The sequence below is a fragment of the Callithrix jacchus genome, chromosome 9 (assembly GCF_049354715.1).
Source record: "Callithrix jacchus isolate 240 chromosome 9, calJac240_pri, whole genome shotgun sequence".
NCBI lineage: Eukaryota > Metazoa > Chordata > Mammalia > Primates > Cebidae > Callithrix > Callithrix jacchus.
The window spans coordinates 23,759,067-23,776,546 of NC_133510.1; the positions used below are offsets into that span (position 1 = coordinate 23,759,067).

The 17,480-nt window shown below is 37.2% G+C and overlaps 1 protein-coding gene and 1 long non-coding RNA gene across 3 annotated transcripts in view; one reads left to right on the top strand and one right to left on the bottom strand.

Moving 5' to 3' along the window:
- The window catches only part of A2M (alpha-2-macroglobulin), a 49,943-nt gene that overhangs the window by 15,155 nt on the left and 17,308 nt on the right, over positions 1–17,480 (bottom strand). The window contains exons 14-22 of the mRNA XM_009003571.4: positions 17,088–17,230; positions 16,330–16,479; positions 13,283–13,444; positions 12,725–12,836; positions 11,423–11,540; positions 9,120–9,348; positions 8,245–8,371; positions 7,787–7,908; positions 7,110–7,161 (exon numbers count right to left, since the gene is read on the bottom strand). Coding sequence (XP_009001819.3) covers positions 7,110–7,161; positions 7,787–7,908; positions 8,245–8,371; positions 9,120–9,348; positions 11,423–11,540; positions 12,725–12,836; positions 13,283–13,444; positions 16,330–16,479; positions 17,088–17,230 — 1,215 coding nt within the window. The remainder of the gene's footprint in view (positions 1–7,109; positions 7,162–7,786; positions 7,909–8,244; positions 8,372–9,119; positions 9,349–11,422; positions 11,541–12,724; positions 12,837–13,282; positions 13,445–16,329; positions 16,480–17,087; positions 17,231–17,480) is intronic.
- LOC108593110 (uncharacterized) overlaps positions 9,240–17,480 on the top strand; it is a 28,227-nt gene continuing 19,986 nt past the window's right edge. For both annotated transcript variants that reach the window (XR_004728643.2, XR_013522651.1), the window contains exon 1: positions 9,240–9,382. This is a non-coding gene — a long non-coding RNA (uncharacterized LOC108593110). The remainder of the gene's footprint in view (positions 9,383–17,480) is intronic.

Genomic DNA, 17,480 nt, shown 5'->3' on the forward strand with positions numbered 1-17,480 from the left:
ATCATCCAGCCAGGCAATACATCTTTTGACTGGCCTAACCAGAGGCCATTGCAGTACCCAGCCAGCAGCTCCACCAGATAGCAGAGACCAAACAGTGTGATCTTGCCAGACAGCAAAGCCCAGCCAGTGGCCCTACCAAATATAAGAGCAAAGGCAGTGGCCCAGCCAACTAGAGAACTCATGAAAACTCTGCCTGCTAAAGGTTGTCACCAACTGGTCTTTCCAGAATTACAGGCTAGCCTAAATAGCAAAGGTTTATCCCTGCCAAAGAACTCTGATAAAAGCCAGAAAGAGTGGCTTTCTCCTCAAATGCACAAAAAATGCAAGGACACAGGATTATGAAGTATCAAGGAATCATGACACCTCCAAAAGAAATTGACAAAGCTAAAAAAATTAACCTCATAAAAATAAAGATCTACGAAATCACTGACAAAGAATTCAGAATAATCCTCTTGTAGAAATTCAGTGGACTGCAAGGATAGATAAATACAAAATTGATGAAATTTGAAAAAATAAATACACCAACAAAGTGAGAAGTTTGACACAGAAAGAAAAACAATTATCTGCAACTTACCTGATATTGTAAAATAAAAATAAAAAATAAATAGAAACGATTAAAAATAAACCAAATAAAAAATCTAGAAATAAAGAACGCAATGGCCAAAAGTAAAAATTCAATAGAAAGCTCAACAGCAGACTCAATCAAGCAGAAGAATCAATGAGCACAAAGACAGAATATTTGGAATTATCCAGGCAGAAGAGCAGAAAGACAAAAGAATGAAGGAAGCCTAAGGAAATTATGGAACATTATCATGAAATTAAACCTTTGCATTAAAGAAAGTCCAGAAGAAGAAGAAACAAAGACTAAAAAGAATATTTAAAGCAATAATGAAAAAAAAAAGGGTACAGAATCAAGAAAAAAAAGCAATAATGGCTGAAAACTTCCCTGCTCAGGAGATAGATGCCAGCATCCAAGTACAGGGGGCGTAGAGGTCTCCAATTAAATTCAAATCAGAGTTGTTCACTAAGACATAATAAAATATCAAAAATCAAAGATAAAAAAAAATTCTGACAGCAGAAGGTGATAAGAAACACATCACATACAAAGGAATTCCATTACAACCTTCTGTGGATTTTTAGCAGAAAACCTGCCAGCTAAGGGAGAGTAGGATAGTATATTCAAAGTGCTGAACAAAAACAAAAGCAAAAACGACTTGTAATCAAGAATTCTTCATTCAGCAAACCTGTCTTTCAGAAATGAGGGAGAAATAAAACATTCCCAGAAAATTAAAAGCTAAGGGAGTCATCATCATTAGGTCTGCCTTCAGGAATTACTGAAGGGAGTTCTTTAAGCTGAAACAAAAAGGCTCCTAATTAATAATAAAAAAATACACAAAATTTAATGGTATAAGTAATACAGAGCTATATTCAGAATACTCTATGACTGTAATGATGGTATTTAAGCAATTTTACCTCTACTACAAGGGTTAAAAGACAAAATATTAACAACAAGCATAGCTAAAAATAAATTGTCAATAAATACACATTACAAAATGATGTAAACTCTGACATCAAAAACATAAAATGTGTGTCGGAACTAAGAGAATGCAAAGTTAAGTTGTTATCCACTTGAAATCGACTTCAAACCTCATAGTAAAAGCAAGGCAAAAATCTTTAATAGAAGCACAGAACAAAAATTTTAAAAGATTCAAATCATATCACTATAGAAAACCATAAAACCACAAAGGAAGAAAGCAAGAGAGGAACAAAGAAGCAAAGCAACCAGACAACAACAAGATGGTAGTACCAAGTCATTGTTTTAAATTAATAACTACCTTGAATGCAAATGGACCAAATTATCCAATTAAAAGACATAGAGTGACTGAATGAATTAAAAAAAAACAGGACCCAAACATATTGTTAATTACAGCAGACTCATCTAATTTTTAAGGACACACATAGACTGAAAGTGAAGAGAAGGAAAAAACATGTTCCAGGTAAATGGGGACCAAAAGAGAGTGGGGTAGCTATACTTATATTCAACAAAACAGAGTTAAAGTCAAAAACTGTACAAAGGGAAAGAAACAACATATTGTATAACGATACAGGGGTCAATTCATCAAAAGGATATAACAGTTGTAAATTTATGCACACTCAACATTGGAGCTCCTAAATATATAAAACAAATATTAAAGTTTGAAGGGAGAGATAGATTGCAATGCAATAGTATCAGGGAATTTCAACATCTCACTTTCAAAAATGAACAGTTTATCCAGACAGGAAATTAATAAGAAAATGCTAGACTTGACTGACACTTTATACCAAATAGACCTAATGATACATACAGAACATTTCTTCTCAAGCACACAAGAAACATTCTCCAAGAGAGATCACATTTTAGCCCACAAAACAAGTCTTAGCAAGTTTTAGAGGACTGAAATTATATCAAGTATCTTTTCTGACCACAATACTATGAAAACTAGAAATCAATAACAGAAGAAATTAGAAAAAATTCACAAATATATGAAAATTAAACAACATGCTCCCAAACAGCCAATGGGTCAATAAAGAAATTTAAAAGGAAATTAAGATAAATGATCTGCATATGTATCCTAGAACTTAAACTATAATTATAAGAAAAGGTTAAATGGCAAAAAAATAAAAAATAAATACACTTGTCTTAAGACCTCCTCCCTAAGGATTTCATAAAATAACCAGGAAAGAACAACTATCTGAAAAGAGAAGAGATTGGGAGTCCTCACTGCACCCAGATAGACTTTTCATCTGGTCTTCTTAAGGCAGCTTTAAGAGCGTGCCTGTTGGACTTGATCTGTATAAGGCAACTTTTGTCCCTGCGAAGCTCCACCCCTCACTTTCCTCCTGGGTCCATTCATCCTCCCTAATGATTTACTGTCCCTCAAAAGAATTGTCTACATCCCCCATCTCTTCCTTATGAAAAGGGGTATATAAACGTCTGTACCATGCTGGGTAATTGGGTAATCGTTATGTGATTTCCTTCATGCATGTTAATAAATTTGTATGCCTTTTCTCCCCCCGCCCAAAAAGATGCATGAAAATGGAAATGGAGCATAACAAAACATCATAAAGCAAAAGCAATTCTAAGAGGAAAGCTCTTAACAATAAACACCAAAGAGAACAAAAATCTCCAATAAAAATATTAATGATACTCCTCTGAGAAGTAGGAAAAGAACAAACTAAGCTCAAAATTGGCAGAAGAAAGGAAATAAGATTAGAGCAGAAATAAATCAAATAGAGACTAGAAAAAGAATACAAAAGATCATTGAAACTAAGAGTTTTTTTAAAAAGACAGACAAAAACGTTTAGTTAGATTAAGAAAAAAGAGAGAAAGCCCTCAAATATATAAAATCAGAAATGAAAGAGGAGAAATTATAGCTGATACCACAGAAATACAAAGGATCATAAGAGACTATTATGAATAAGTATACACCAATAAATTGGATAATCTAGAAGAAATGAATGCATTCCTAGACATATGCATACTACCAAGACTGAATCATGAAGAAATAAAATAATCTGAACTGACAAATAATTAGTAAGGAGATTGAATCAGTAATAAAAAGTTTTTCATTAAAGAAAAACCCAATGACTGTTGGCTTCACTAGTAGGTTTTACTTATCATTTTAAAAAGAATACCAATTCTTCTCAAATTCTGCCAAAAATATGGAAGAGGAAGGAATACGTTCAAGCTCATTTATGAGGCAAACATTACCCTGATACAAATGTCATACAAATACATTACAGAAAAGCATTACAGGCCAATATTCTTGATGAATATAGATGCAAAAATCCTCAGTAAAATACTAGCATACCAGCTAAACATAGTGGCATACACCTGTGGGTGGCTGAGGTGGTAGAATTGCTTGAGCTCAGGAGTTCAAGTTCAGCCTGGGCAATGTAGCAAAAGCCCATCACTTAAAACTAAACCAACTAACCAACCAACCAAACAAAATAAACGAGCCAACGAAATCCAACAACACATTAAAAGGATCATCTACCTAGTCACGTGGGATTTATCCCTGAGATGCAAAAATTGTTTACATATGCATGTGGGATTTATCCCTGAGATGTAAAAATTGTTCACATATGCATATCAATAAATGTGATACATCACATTAACAGAACAATGAAACCCTATGATCAACTTATTAGATCGAGAAAAGTATTTGACAAAATTCAATGCTCTTTATGATAAAACTCTCACTAAATTAGATATACAAGCAATGTTCCTCAAAACAATAAAGGCCATATGTGATAAACCTCTAGCTAACATACCCAACAGTGAGAAATTGAAGGACTTTCCTTTAAGATCTGGAACAAAACCAGGATACCCACTGTAACCATTTATTTTCAAAGTAGTAATGGAAGTGCCAGGAAGAGCAATCAAACATGACAAATAAATTTAAAATATCCAAACTGAAAAGGAAGAAGTAAAATTTTCATTGTTGGTGATGACATCTTTTACACAAGAACTAATAAATGAATGCAATGAAGTTGCAAGATGCAAAATCAACACATAAAAATCAGTAGTATTTCTATACACTGACAATGAACTTTTTCTTTCTCAAAAAAGAAAGAGAACAATCCCATTTATAATAGCTATGAAAAAATATGTGGAAATAAATCTAACCAAGGAGGTAAAGTGTACACTGAGAATTATAAAACTCTGATGAAAGAAATGGAAGAGAACACAAATAAATGAAAAAATATGATGTTTATGGTTTGGAAGAATTAATATTGTTAAAATGTCCACACTACCCAAAGCAATCTACCTATTCAATGTAATCCCTATCAAATTACTGATGTCTAGTTATGGAATCATAAGTGTCATCAACAGATGAATAGATAAATTTAGTAAATATGCACTGCATTTTAAAAAAGAAGAACATTCTGCCATTTAGGGCTGCATGAATAAACCTGGAGGACATTATGTTAAGTAAAATAAGCCAGGTACAGGAAAACAAATATTGCATATTCTCACTTGTATGTGGAAGCTAAACCATTCAAATTCACAGCAGCAGAGAGCAGAATGGTGGTTATGGAGGATGGGGCTCGAGTAAAAGGAAGAGGATGTTCAAGGGACACAAAGTCTCAGGCAGAGGGAATACATTTTTTTGGGGGGGATCTATTGCACAGCATGGTGAATAGTTAATAATAGTATATTGTATGTTTCAAACTTGCTTAGAGAATTTCAAATGTTCTCACCACCAAAAATAAGTACTTGAGGTTAGCTTGATTTAATTATTTCACATTCTATTCATAATTCATAAAATCACTTTGTATGCTATAAATATATACAATTAGAAATGGTCAGCTTACAATATAATTAAAGAACAACAACCAAACAAAACAATGCCTATCTATGCATATGCTCTCTGACTCAGGAATCATAAGGAGACTATTATTATTATTATTATTATTATTTCTGAGACGGAGTTTCACTCTTGTTACCCAGGCTGGAGTGCAATGGCGCGATCTCGGCTCACTGCAACCTCCGCCTCCTGGGTTCAGGCAATTCTCCTGCCTCAGCCTCCTGAGTAGCTGGGATTACAGGCGTGCGCCACCATGCCCAGCTAATTTTTTGTATTTTTAGTAGAGACGGGGTTTCACCATGTTGACCAGGATGGTCTCGATCTCTTGACCTCGTGATCCACCCGCCTCGGCCTCCCAAAGTGCTGGGATTACAGGCGTGAGCCACCACGCCCAGCCCATTATTATTATTATTTTTGAGACAGAGTCTTGCTCTTTTGCCCAGGCTGGAGTGCAGTGGTGTGATCTAGGCTCACCACAACCTCCGCCAAGGAGGTTATTGTTATAATTAATTAACTATTTTTTTTAAACTAGCAAATAGTTGAAAAAACCAATAAAGTAAGACTAAAATACTAATTGTATATATACAGAATTGTATTGATGTATTGATAATATAGGATTAAAACAAAAGGAAAGATCTAGATGTACAATTTAACATAGATAAATCTCCAAGACAGGATACCGAGTAAAAAATAAACAGTGACTTATAGAATGAAACTTATACAGTTTATTATATGTAAATAACACACACACACACACATATGCATCTACACGTATTCTTTCTAAAGATAAATGGATGACCATTAAAGTACTGAAAAACGTTCAGGGGGGTGACAGCCTTTAAAATGATGTTCTGTTATGCTTTTTTAAAGAATATACTTTTGTATAACTAGGTGGGCAAATTTGATTATGTTGGTAATTAAAATAAAATTTTATAAAACTATTTGATAATTAGCCCTTTTACCTAAGAAATAAATCAAAATGAACTCAGAAATGGAGAAGTCATGATAAGAGCATTGAATGATAGGTACCAAATTCACTTAAATGTAGTAACAGGCTAAACGACAAGGAAAATATGTTTTTAGAATACATTTTATATGTTGCAACATGAAAAACATAAGAAATGCGTAGGTAGTCAGGGAAAGGCAATGAGCATATGTATGATGTTGATTCAATGTTGGTTTGGGATGAGAATACATTGTGCTGATAAATTTCTTAGTGTACTACATTTTTTACTGTAAGTTTCTTCAGTTCCTTCTCAAATGATTGGTAAGGCATTAGGTACAGGATAGGCATCTAACAAATATCAATACAACAATAATGGTAAAGGCCATGACAACTCTTTCTTTGGGAAGTAGCAATCCCATTATCAAATACTGTTGGCTATGCAAAACTCAGTGTTAGAATGCCCTGAATTCCGCTGTCCATAGTTTGCAATCCTAATTATTTAAGAAACATCCACTTTGGGAATATTCATTTGGATTCTACCCACCTTCTACCTACGCCCATACCAAACACGGTCAGAAAATCATTTGGTGTTGCATAGGTGCTGCAGGAGATCAAGACTTAGAATGCAGGCCTAGCGATCTTCTAATCAAATTACTTGGCCTTCCTAAGAACTATTTTCCCCATTTGTCAAATGCATTAATGGTGCTTCAGGTCTTAGCTCACAGAGAAGGTATAGGAATAACATATGAATGTTCTTTGAATTTTAAATGTTAGACTTTAATGTTTTCTGAATTATGATGCCTGACTCTTACCTGATGGACAAAGCAGGGAGTTGAATGTCGTTTCCTTCTCCAGTCCTTCAGGCTGTAGGTAAGAGAAAGAAAAGTGAGTGAGAATGGACTGACCTTCAGAACATGTGTGTTGATGGAGGGGCCACAAATATCTGGATAGTTGAACTGCATTATCTAAGCAAATTCTGTCCCTATAAGCAATATGAAGGAGGCAGTGTGATGCATGAACAAGTGAAGTAAAAACTAAGAAAGTAAATCAAGAGGAGGTTGGGCATGGTGGTTCACACCTGTGATCCAAGCACTTTGGGAAACAGGCGGGCAGATCACTTGAGGTTGGGAGTTGGGAGACCAGCCTGGCCGACATGGTGAAACCCTGTCTCTACTAAAAATATGAAAATTAGCTGGATGTGGTGGTGCACGCCTGTAATCCCAGCTACTCGGGAGGCTGAGGCATGAGAATTGCTTGCACTCAGGAGGCCGAGGTTACAATGAGCAGAGATTCTACCACAGCACTCCAGCCCGGGCAACAGAGCAAGACTGTCTCAAAAACAAAACCAGAAAACCCCAACAAAACAGAAACTAAATCAAGAGAGAGAGAAGGCAGAGAGAGACATGAGATTAATATAAAATATCCAGATATTATTATTATATTACCCATATATATTATTATGGACTATATATTATTTAGGTTTACTTACTTCAACCAAAAGAGGCTTGATGATTGTGTCTTTCTTTCCATATTCAGGGACTGAAGTCACCTCAGTCCCACACAGCTCTTGAGACTCTAGTGCCTCTGCACTCACAGTGAAATTCACATTTCCTAAAAAAAAAAAAGGCCAATAGAAATGAATAACATCTTTCCCTTCCTCCATGCCTCCAAACTTGAGATTTATAAGTGTTCAATGCTCTGTAAGCTTTTGTTTCATTAAAACACAGAAGGAGGAACAGAAACGTGTAAATGAGAGGTGCATGACACTGAGAATTCGAGGTGGAGATAGATGTTGGGGATATCCTTGTAGGCATCTTAGAATAAAAGACAAAGGAAAAAAACTGTGTCATCTAGTGGTCTTTTCCTGAAGGAAGTGGCACTGAATATAAGGTTCCCACTGCCATGTACAATCTTTGAGAGAATTATCTCTTGGAGTTTGTTGCTCACCTAATGACTTTGGGGTTATTGCCCAGGACACAGTTTGCCGCCCATTCACACAGATGCAGTGAGGCCCTTGCTCCTTCTCCACTGGGACAGCGAGGAAGGCGGGAGAAACTTCCAGCTGCACGCTGACCTGAAGCCACACATAAAAAAGAGAGTAGAGGGGGAAGGACAGCAGAGGACGAATGGGTTTGAAGTCAACCATCTTGAGGAATTGGTTAGATTTCACGTTGCCTCACATTAAAGATGATATAAATGAAGATAAAGTACCTGGAATACAGTAAGTGGATCTGACATGTAAATGTGAGTTATTTTGGAAGCAACCTGCTCTTTGATGTGATAGGACCAGAAGTGAAAGGTAGTGATGGCATGCTGCTCTACCTCTTTGGCCTGAAACCTCAACTCTCGGATCTCTCAGCAGAGGATACAAGACTTATAAACAGTTATGCTTTCAGCAGACGTAAGATGCTCACAGATGGTTTCAGCAGAGGTAAGATGCTCACAGATGACTTTTAACATTAGGTTTAATATAATGACAAGTTAATATATGAGAACATAGGAGCTAAGAAAAGTTAAATATATGAGAATGTAGAGGTTGAAATCCTGTAGAATCTGTCATGAGAATAGAGTACTGACTTTTGTCATCCCTGTCAGAATTCTTCATACCACACAAACACTAATTTTGAAGGGTTATGATAAGGGCTAGAAACTTGCTTTATGGTGCAATTTGGTATCTGGAGACATCACAATCTGTAACTTATGCAATTGTGAGTATCTAGTAAACATATCTTGCATACAAGAGTTTGTTAGTACTCCTAGGAATGCAACTTTTAATTTACTTGACCGTTACCTTGTGTTTAATTTAGGAAAGAGATTCTTACCCGGATGCATTTGGGAAGGTAGTTTAGGACAGTGGCCTTGAGTGTGAAGACCTCTCCACGGATCACAGAGTAGGGCATTGTGAGCTCCACAAAGAAGGGCTGGAAGGCTTGGAGAGAGGCAGTGGGAGAGATACCAAGTCCAGCATCTTTGGACAGGCAGAAGGCCCCTGCCTTCCACTCGGTGATGGTGTCAGGGACTGTTACTTCTACCTCAGCTTCGCCTGCCGAGCTGGAGAGGAGGGCAAGTGAAGAACAGAAAATAGGTAAATACACTCTTTCTAGGGAGAGAAATGTCATGACTTAAAAGCACTCAAGAGAAATATCAATAATGGAGAGTATAATCAAGGATTGAGATGGGGAATATAGGCCTTTTCTTCCAACTTTAAAAAGAACTGTTTTAAATTGTAGTATATCAGAACTGTTGCATAATCTTATACAGACAATATAGTTATAAATTAAATATGCAATTTGAGAATGCTCTTAAGTTCTCTTTTCTAAAATGCTATTCCACTGAGGGCTGCTTTATAATTTTAAATTCTACTACTGTTGTTTATGGTGGACCTGATTGAATTTGTATTTAACTCAGAATTGCTAACCAAGGATCTCCTACAGGCGTTAATCTGTGCAGTACCTGGTTATATTTGGTCCTTATGCCCATTTTCTGGAAATCTTAGAATTAAATTTACACAAAATTTTTTAGCTCTGAAGCAATTAGATTAGTGAGACTTCTTAGGTCTTGAGTATTTACATTATACATCTTCTGAAATTAGCAATGTGTTTGAAAGAAGTACTTCAGTACTGAAAGATTAGCTAACAGCTCCCAGTTTCTCCCTGCAAGGGCTTTGTCTACTCACTTTCTCAGTTGCTGACTGAGTGTTAGGTTTCTAACTAGCCTGCACCAGGAAATGGAAGGGTCAGGGATACCTCACAGAGAGACTGAAAGGCAGTATGGGCACTTCCCATGCCTTCTTCCCCTGGCTTGCCCCACAGATAAAACCACGTCTCCAACATACCCCTGAGAATAATTTGTCTATGCATCAAGCACCCCAATGTTTATTATTCCCAGGGGTATGTTGGAGACCTGGTTTTATCTGTGAGGCAAGCCAGCTCCTACCTAAGGGTCTGGCTCCTAAATCACCTAGCTCCAGGAGTAGATGGAGCTCTGAATTCAGGAGTCTCCCTAGACCGCGGTGAACAAGGAGGTGGTTTTAAATAGGCCTGTTAGCAATGCCAGCAGCTACACCCCTAGCTCAATACAGAGAGAACAGGCAAAATCTTCCAGCTTCCAGTCTCTCCCTGGAGGGAGTTTGTCTACACACTTTTCTGGGTGCCATCTAAGGGTTGAACTTCTAAACAGCCTGCATCTGGGAGTGAAAAGGACAGGTAAACAAGACTTCAGGAGCCTGAACATGGCCCTTCCTGCTCTTTCTCCCCACCTGCACCGCTGGCTTGTTTTAGGGATAAAACTCCGTTTCCAATATCTCTCTGGAAGGAGTCTGTTCACTCTCCTTGGTGCAAATGTACATTGCCACAGCCATTATGGAAAATAGTATGGAGATTCATCAAAATTTTTTAAATGGAAACTACCATATGTCCCAGAAATTGCTCTTTAGGGTATACACCCGAAGGAAATGAAATAAGCCCCTCCTAGAGATGTAGGTGTTTTGGTGTTCATTGCAGCATTATTCACAGGTGCCAAGAAATAAAAATAACCTAAGTGTCTGGGCAAATGGATGAATAAGTTCTGGCTATGCATAGTGCAATATCATTCAGCCTGAAGTAGAAGAAGATCCTACCATTTATGACAACATGGATGAACCTGGAGGACATTATGCTAAGTGAAATAAGCCAGGCACAGGACAAACACTGCATGATCGCACTGGTATGTGGATGCTAAAAGAAGCTGAATCCATAGGAACAGAGAGTAGAACGGTGGATGGGGTTGCAGGTATGGAGAGAAGCAGGTCAAAGGGTACAAAGTTGAAGTTATGTAGGACGAATAAATTTAGAAATCTAATGTTCAGCATGAAGACTATAGGTGATAATATTGTATTGGATACTGAAACCTAATAGGATGGATTTTAGGTGCACCTGCCACACACACAGAAACAGGCAACAATGTGAGGTGATGGATGTGTTAATTTGCTTGACTGTAGTAATCATTCCACTATGTGTATGTGTATATGTATCAAAAATCATGTTGTTCATCATGAACATATAAAACAATAAACACAGAAAAACTAGCCAAGAATTAAAAACAGTGAGGGATATTTTGCATATTGCATATGCAGGACATTACTTACTTCACCACCACCAAATCCCAGATCCATGTCTCAGGGAAGTACTTTCGTATGGTCTCTGTGTGAGGAGGCTCTTCAACATGCATCATGAGTGCATTGCCGCTTAGCATTACCTCTGAGTCTATGGTGGGTGAAGGAGAAGACAGGGCAATAAACTTACAGATAAAACTTACAAGAGACTGTCATACTTGGCACCAAAAAATCAAATAGTCTGATGAAATAGAGAGGAACAAGGAGAGAACACTTGGGTCATCAGGGAAAGCTTCCTTGAGGGGGAAATAGGTTGGATGAATTATGAAGTATTAGAATACCTAGGAGTGAGCTCGGGGAGGAGGAGCATAAGCAGAGGCTATAGAGACTTTGGCAGACACACTTGGATTGTCTGTGGGACAGAAGGACTCTGTGGAGTCTTATGAAGCTGCTGCCACCGTGCTAAGTGGAGGGTGCTATGACACGGGGCCATGAATAGGGCAGGAATCCAAGTTTGCGTTGGTGTGTTCCTGTGCAGGAGCAAAGAAAAACTGACATAGATGTTATGACAGTGGCTTTGAGAAACAGTTTACAGCAGGGAAAAGTTCAATGATAATACAGACTCTTTATTCTCTGTCCTGTCAGAAGATGACAGTTTCTTTCACTCTGTTCACCTTCTACTAAGGTGTGCTGGTAAATATTTCACAACCAGCTCTCTGGGGAAAAAAATACCTATTTTTACACACCTATTCATGCACAAATTTACTATAAATCTTACCGATAAAGGATTATACAATATAATTTATAAATCATAAAATATGCTACAGACTTCATAGTAAATTCCATAGAGCCAACTGATTCTCCCCAAATGCTTTCCTTGATTTTGATCCTCTTTTCTCTGTATTCAACTTATCCTCAATCATGGTTTGACAACATGGGACTATAAATAAATGCCTGATTACTATTCAGTTCATGAAAGAAGTAGCTCATGGCACTGATGAATGTGTGTGGTTCCAACATAAATAATGGCTGATGTTTTGGGGAAGTTGAACAGCCTTTTTACCTGATTGAGAACGTAGCACTGTTTTGTGAACGTTTTTTTTCTGTTTACACCAACCCTATGCTTGGAAACTTTCTCTTTCCTTTTCAGCACAACACATCTATCTCCATTCACTAGACTTTGAGTTTATATTGCTATGTGACCTTCAGGAATAACCTTAATATGTATGACTCACAAGTCCTTTTTGGTGTTAATTTTTGTTACATTGTATCTTTAAAAAATTTAAAATTTGGTTAATATATTAGGTAATACATATTTATTAATCTCTTGTTTACCATAATGTGCGCGTCGTAGACCTTCAGGTGCATACATCGCAAGCGGTTCAGGCCGTGAACATATGTTGGGTTTATGAATCTTTGAGTTGGTCAATGCCTTTAAGCCCATGTCCTGCAAAGGAAATTATCATCTAACCAGTAAATATATATTATAAAATATACATAGGCACATACTTCTTTTCATTGAATTTGACAAACAATCCAGTTAGCTTAATATTAAACATTTAATGTTCACATCTGTAGAAGAGATATTTATACACTTAAGGAGGTAATTTTATTCTTTTCATTAAATTTTTTCAATAGTAATTATTTTGTATATGTGATATTTATAAACATCGCAGAGAATTTACTTTCTGTGAAAAAAGAAAATGAATAATACTCCAGAAAGTTCCAGTTTAGTTCAGTATCTTTCAGCAGATCTGCTATTAGTGGAGAAACCACTTACCTCTTTATATCCCATTACCCTCAATCATGATATGAAGGCATTCAGATAGACTCTTCCATGTATAATATTTTAAGAACCTTAAGAACAGACCATCTACAACATAAGACATTTACCCGTAGGAAGCTATACATATCCTTTTCATTTGTACTCGATACTGGAGAATATGTAATTCCATTAACAAATATATTGTGACGATTGATGCAGTCTCCATCGTCATGGTCATTCAAATACTCAGGGAAGCCAGTGAGGTCCTTCACTGGTAGCAGGTCATAAACCTGTACAAATACAAAAGACAACAGAGTAAACTTCTTTGTGATTTTTTTTAAGTTCAAGGAGAAAAGAACAGGAATTATGAACATCAGTCTTTCTTTGAGTGCTCTCATTGCTTTGATGATTTATAAGAGAGGATATGGGTCATTTTCTTGACACAGTGTTTCCATTTTGAAGATGTTGAACAATTTTAGTAAAAACACAAAGTACTCCATCTCAGTACTCAAGGATCATACTACTTCATTACACAGTTCAGAGGCCACCACTAGACTCAACACTAGAACGAAATAAAATTTTATTAATTGAAAAATTGAGGTCTGTTCTATTTGTGACATTGCACAAAGCTTTGAGATGATAGAAGGAAATGACAGTTTTGTGTTTATCTTGTGGCAAGCAACTGACTCAGTGTATAACAAAGTTAATGAATGCATATTCTAAACAGGCACATGAACAGACATGTCCTCTCTCCACAGGACACAATGGCATTTATTTATTTATTTATTTTTTGAGATGGAGTCTAGCTCTTTCACCCAGGCTGGAGTGCAGTGGCACAATCTCGGCTCACTACAACCTCTGCCTCCTGAATTCAAGCTATTCTCCTGCCTCAGCCTCCTGAGTAGCTGGGACTATAGGCGTGTGCCACCATACCTGGCTAATTTTTGTAGTTTTAGTAGAGACAGAGTTTCACCGTGTTGGCCAGATGGTCTTGATCTCCTGACCTTGGGATCCACCCACCTTGGCCTCCTAAAGTGCTGGGATTACAGGCGTAAGCCACCACGCCCGACCCATGATGGCATTTTCTTAGGTATTATCAGTGGAAACAAAATGCTCCAGATCTTCATATTGAAACATAAAACTTTAACTGTAAAATTCTAGGCATGATGCTTTTAAGTCCGTTTGAAGGAGAGAAGACAGACAGACATAAATATTGTGATAGTGACATTGCATTATGTTTGTAGGAGTTTAAAACTGATTGACAAGAACAGATGAGGACTGTGAGTGGTGTGATGAAATTAGACACTTTCTCAAAGTATCTCAACATCTCTCATTTTCTTTCCTCGATTTATTTTTCTCAACGGCATATTCTGCAATTATTGTCTGCCTCATCTATGGGAATGTAAGTTCCATGAGACATACATTTTTATCTTTCTAGTAGCTTACTGCTTGATCCCTAGCACTTAGTAAAATGTTTAGAACACAGTGGGCATTAAATGTGTTGAATGAATGACCTACACTAGTAGCAGCAAAGTGCCACTATAAAACACTAATCAAAGGTTGAGAAGAGCTGGTGTTTTAACTCAGGTCTACTCATAAATACCAGAACTTCTGCTTTATTATTAATAAATAGATTTGTCTGTTTTATCTACCCATCAGGGTTGCTATAATTTTTAAAATCCTTTGAGAATTATAAAATTATGTCATAAAAATGTAGAACATTTATATTATTTTCCCACAGATCCTCTTGAGATCCTACTGTTGAAATGTACTTAATGCTTCCTTTAGAAGTATTCTATTTTCAGTTAAAATCCCATTAGAAGGACAAATCAATAAGAAATATTTTCTTATAAGTTTCTGTTTCAGGAAAATAAAAATTTATTAAATTCTCTTTGTTACATTATGGTAGTAGAAAAAACTTCACTAAGAGGTTATCATAACTGGTCTCATATTAAACATTTGAAGATGTGAACCAACTCCTACTAGTACAAGCTGTTAACTAGATTTGTTGCTCCAATTCACCATACCCTTTCGGTGTTTCTTCTATTAGCTCCATATTTTCAGAGTTCAATTATCAATGTTAATTATACAGTAATTCTTTTTTCTTGAGTTTTGTTCCTCAGAGATGATATATATGTTCCCTCAGAAATTATGTGCAGCTGGGACAGCAATTATTTAACTGACATAATTTTTCTTTTTTTTTTTTTTTGAGACTGGAGTCTCACTCTGTAACTCAGGCTGGAGTGCAGTGGCGTGATATCAGCTCACACAACCTCGGCCTCCCAGGTTCAAGCGATTTTCCTGCCTCAGCCTCTTTAGTAGCTGGCATGACAGGCGCCCACCACCACACCTGGCTAATTTTTGTATTTTTTGTAGAGATGGGATTTCACTATGTTGGCCAGGCTGGTCTTGAACTCCTGACCTCAAGTGATCCGCCCACCTCAGCCCACCACAGTGCTGGGATTACAGGCATGAGCCACCACACCCTGCCATAATTCTTACAAAAACAGAAATTTGATATTTCATTTAACCTGTGTAGTCTTAGTGCAGGTACATGCATCACTTCATTAGACTTTTTGAAATGTTGAAACTAGTTTGAAAACTCCTATTATTGGTTGCTTGGAGCTCTGGGATTTTAAGGACTTTGGGTAGGGCAAGGTCTTTTACATTTAAATATATAATTTCTCAATGGCTTCTCTGATGCTCAGTTAATTTTAATTTTAATTTTTCTTTTAATTTGCATAACTGCACTTCTCTTATAGCAGTTTTCACAATCTGCTCTGCGTTCTCTCCAGTCTTGCGTATACGAATGTCTTGACACAATCAGAAGATTTGAGTTTGTACTGCCATGTGCTCTTGAGCAAGAAGCTTAACATATCTGAATAACAAGTCCCTTTTTGGTTGTTAATTTTCATCATATTTTGTCTTTTCAAAAAATTCTATTTGGTTCAATATACTACATTAAGTGATGCATTTTTATTTGTTTTTTGCCTGCAGAACTGGTTTATATATATGTGTATATATAAAATGCCTTACCAATGAAAGCCCACAAGAGAGATCAAAACTATTAATTCCTAGACAAACATTTTAATTGACCTTATCCTACTCAGGCATTTTTCCTTGCTATAAGCCCCTGTACGGCCATTCTTGATTCCTGAGGCTGCCGGGAACTCACCGAGGATGTGGAGAGCTCAGACTCAGTATTCATGAGCAGCACGCTTTGGTCCACAGCCCGGAGGGCGCAGACAGACTGAGGAGCAGCAGTGACTTGCAGGTGGGCCTGTGAGGCTGGGAGACTTTGTGATGGGCGGAAGCTCAAATCCACCTGTGAAATGGGAACAAGAGGTCAGAAAAGCAAATTTCCTGGCTTACCCATGCATTCCTTCACATTTGCTGAGCGTTCCTCATGTTCAACATATAACCATTCTGTTTGACTTCGTGCGTGGAGGGTTGGCATTATGTGAGTCCTGAAGCTTTTTGTCCCCTACACTTCTCTTTCATTCTCAAGAATCATTTGAGCCATTAGAATTATTTCTAAGTATTCTTGTAAATTACTAATCGTGAAATGTCATTTTTATCTTTGGTATGCGGCAAGGTGCTTATTAATTGTGGTGGAATGTGCGTGGGACTAGGTGCATTTTTCTTTTGGCTCCTTAGTAGTCTTAAAAACTTGCTTACATATTTCCCAAGATTTTATCATAGAAGAAGGGAATAATGTACTCCGAACTGTGTATCTGGTAAGAGGCAATGTGCTAGGGAGAGTGTGAGAGTTTTGCACTAGGAATCAAGTGAGACTCTGCCACTGCCTTGCTGAATGTCTCTGGGGAATTTATTTAACCCTTTTGGCCCCAATGCCCGCATGTGTAAAACAAATAAAAACAATAGTTACTCCTAGTTTTAAATGTTGAAGATTTTATAATCTAAAGAACTCACCTTGTTGGCCAGACAATTTTCAACCTTATACTTTGCAGAATCCCCGACCACGTCCCCAGTAGGTAAAATCGCATAGATGAGCAACCGAGCAACAGGAGCAAAGTCTGACTTCACAGGGATTGAGATGGAAAAATGGCCCTTCACTGGGGCACAAAGGAATGAGAGGAAGCGATCATAGGTTAGACATCTCCCCAGGGCTGATATGAAATTACTCTGTCACACAAACCCATTAGGAGCCTGGTCTGGTTAATGACTATTTCCATTAGTAGGTATAATAGACATAATAAACGGTAGATGTAACAAATGGATGAGTACCTCTCAGGGCTCTAGCTTTAGAAGAACCTGATCAAAGCCCTCTCTCCTCTCAGAAATGGCATACTATATTGATTTTTC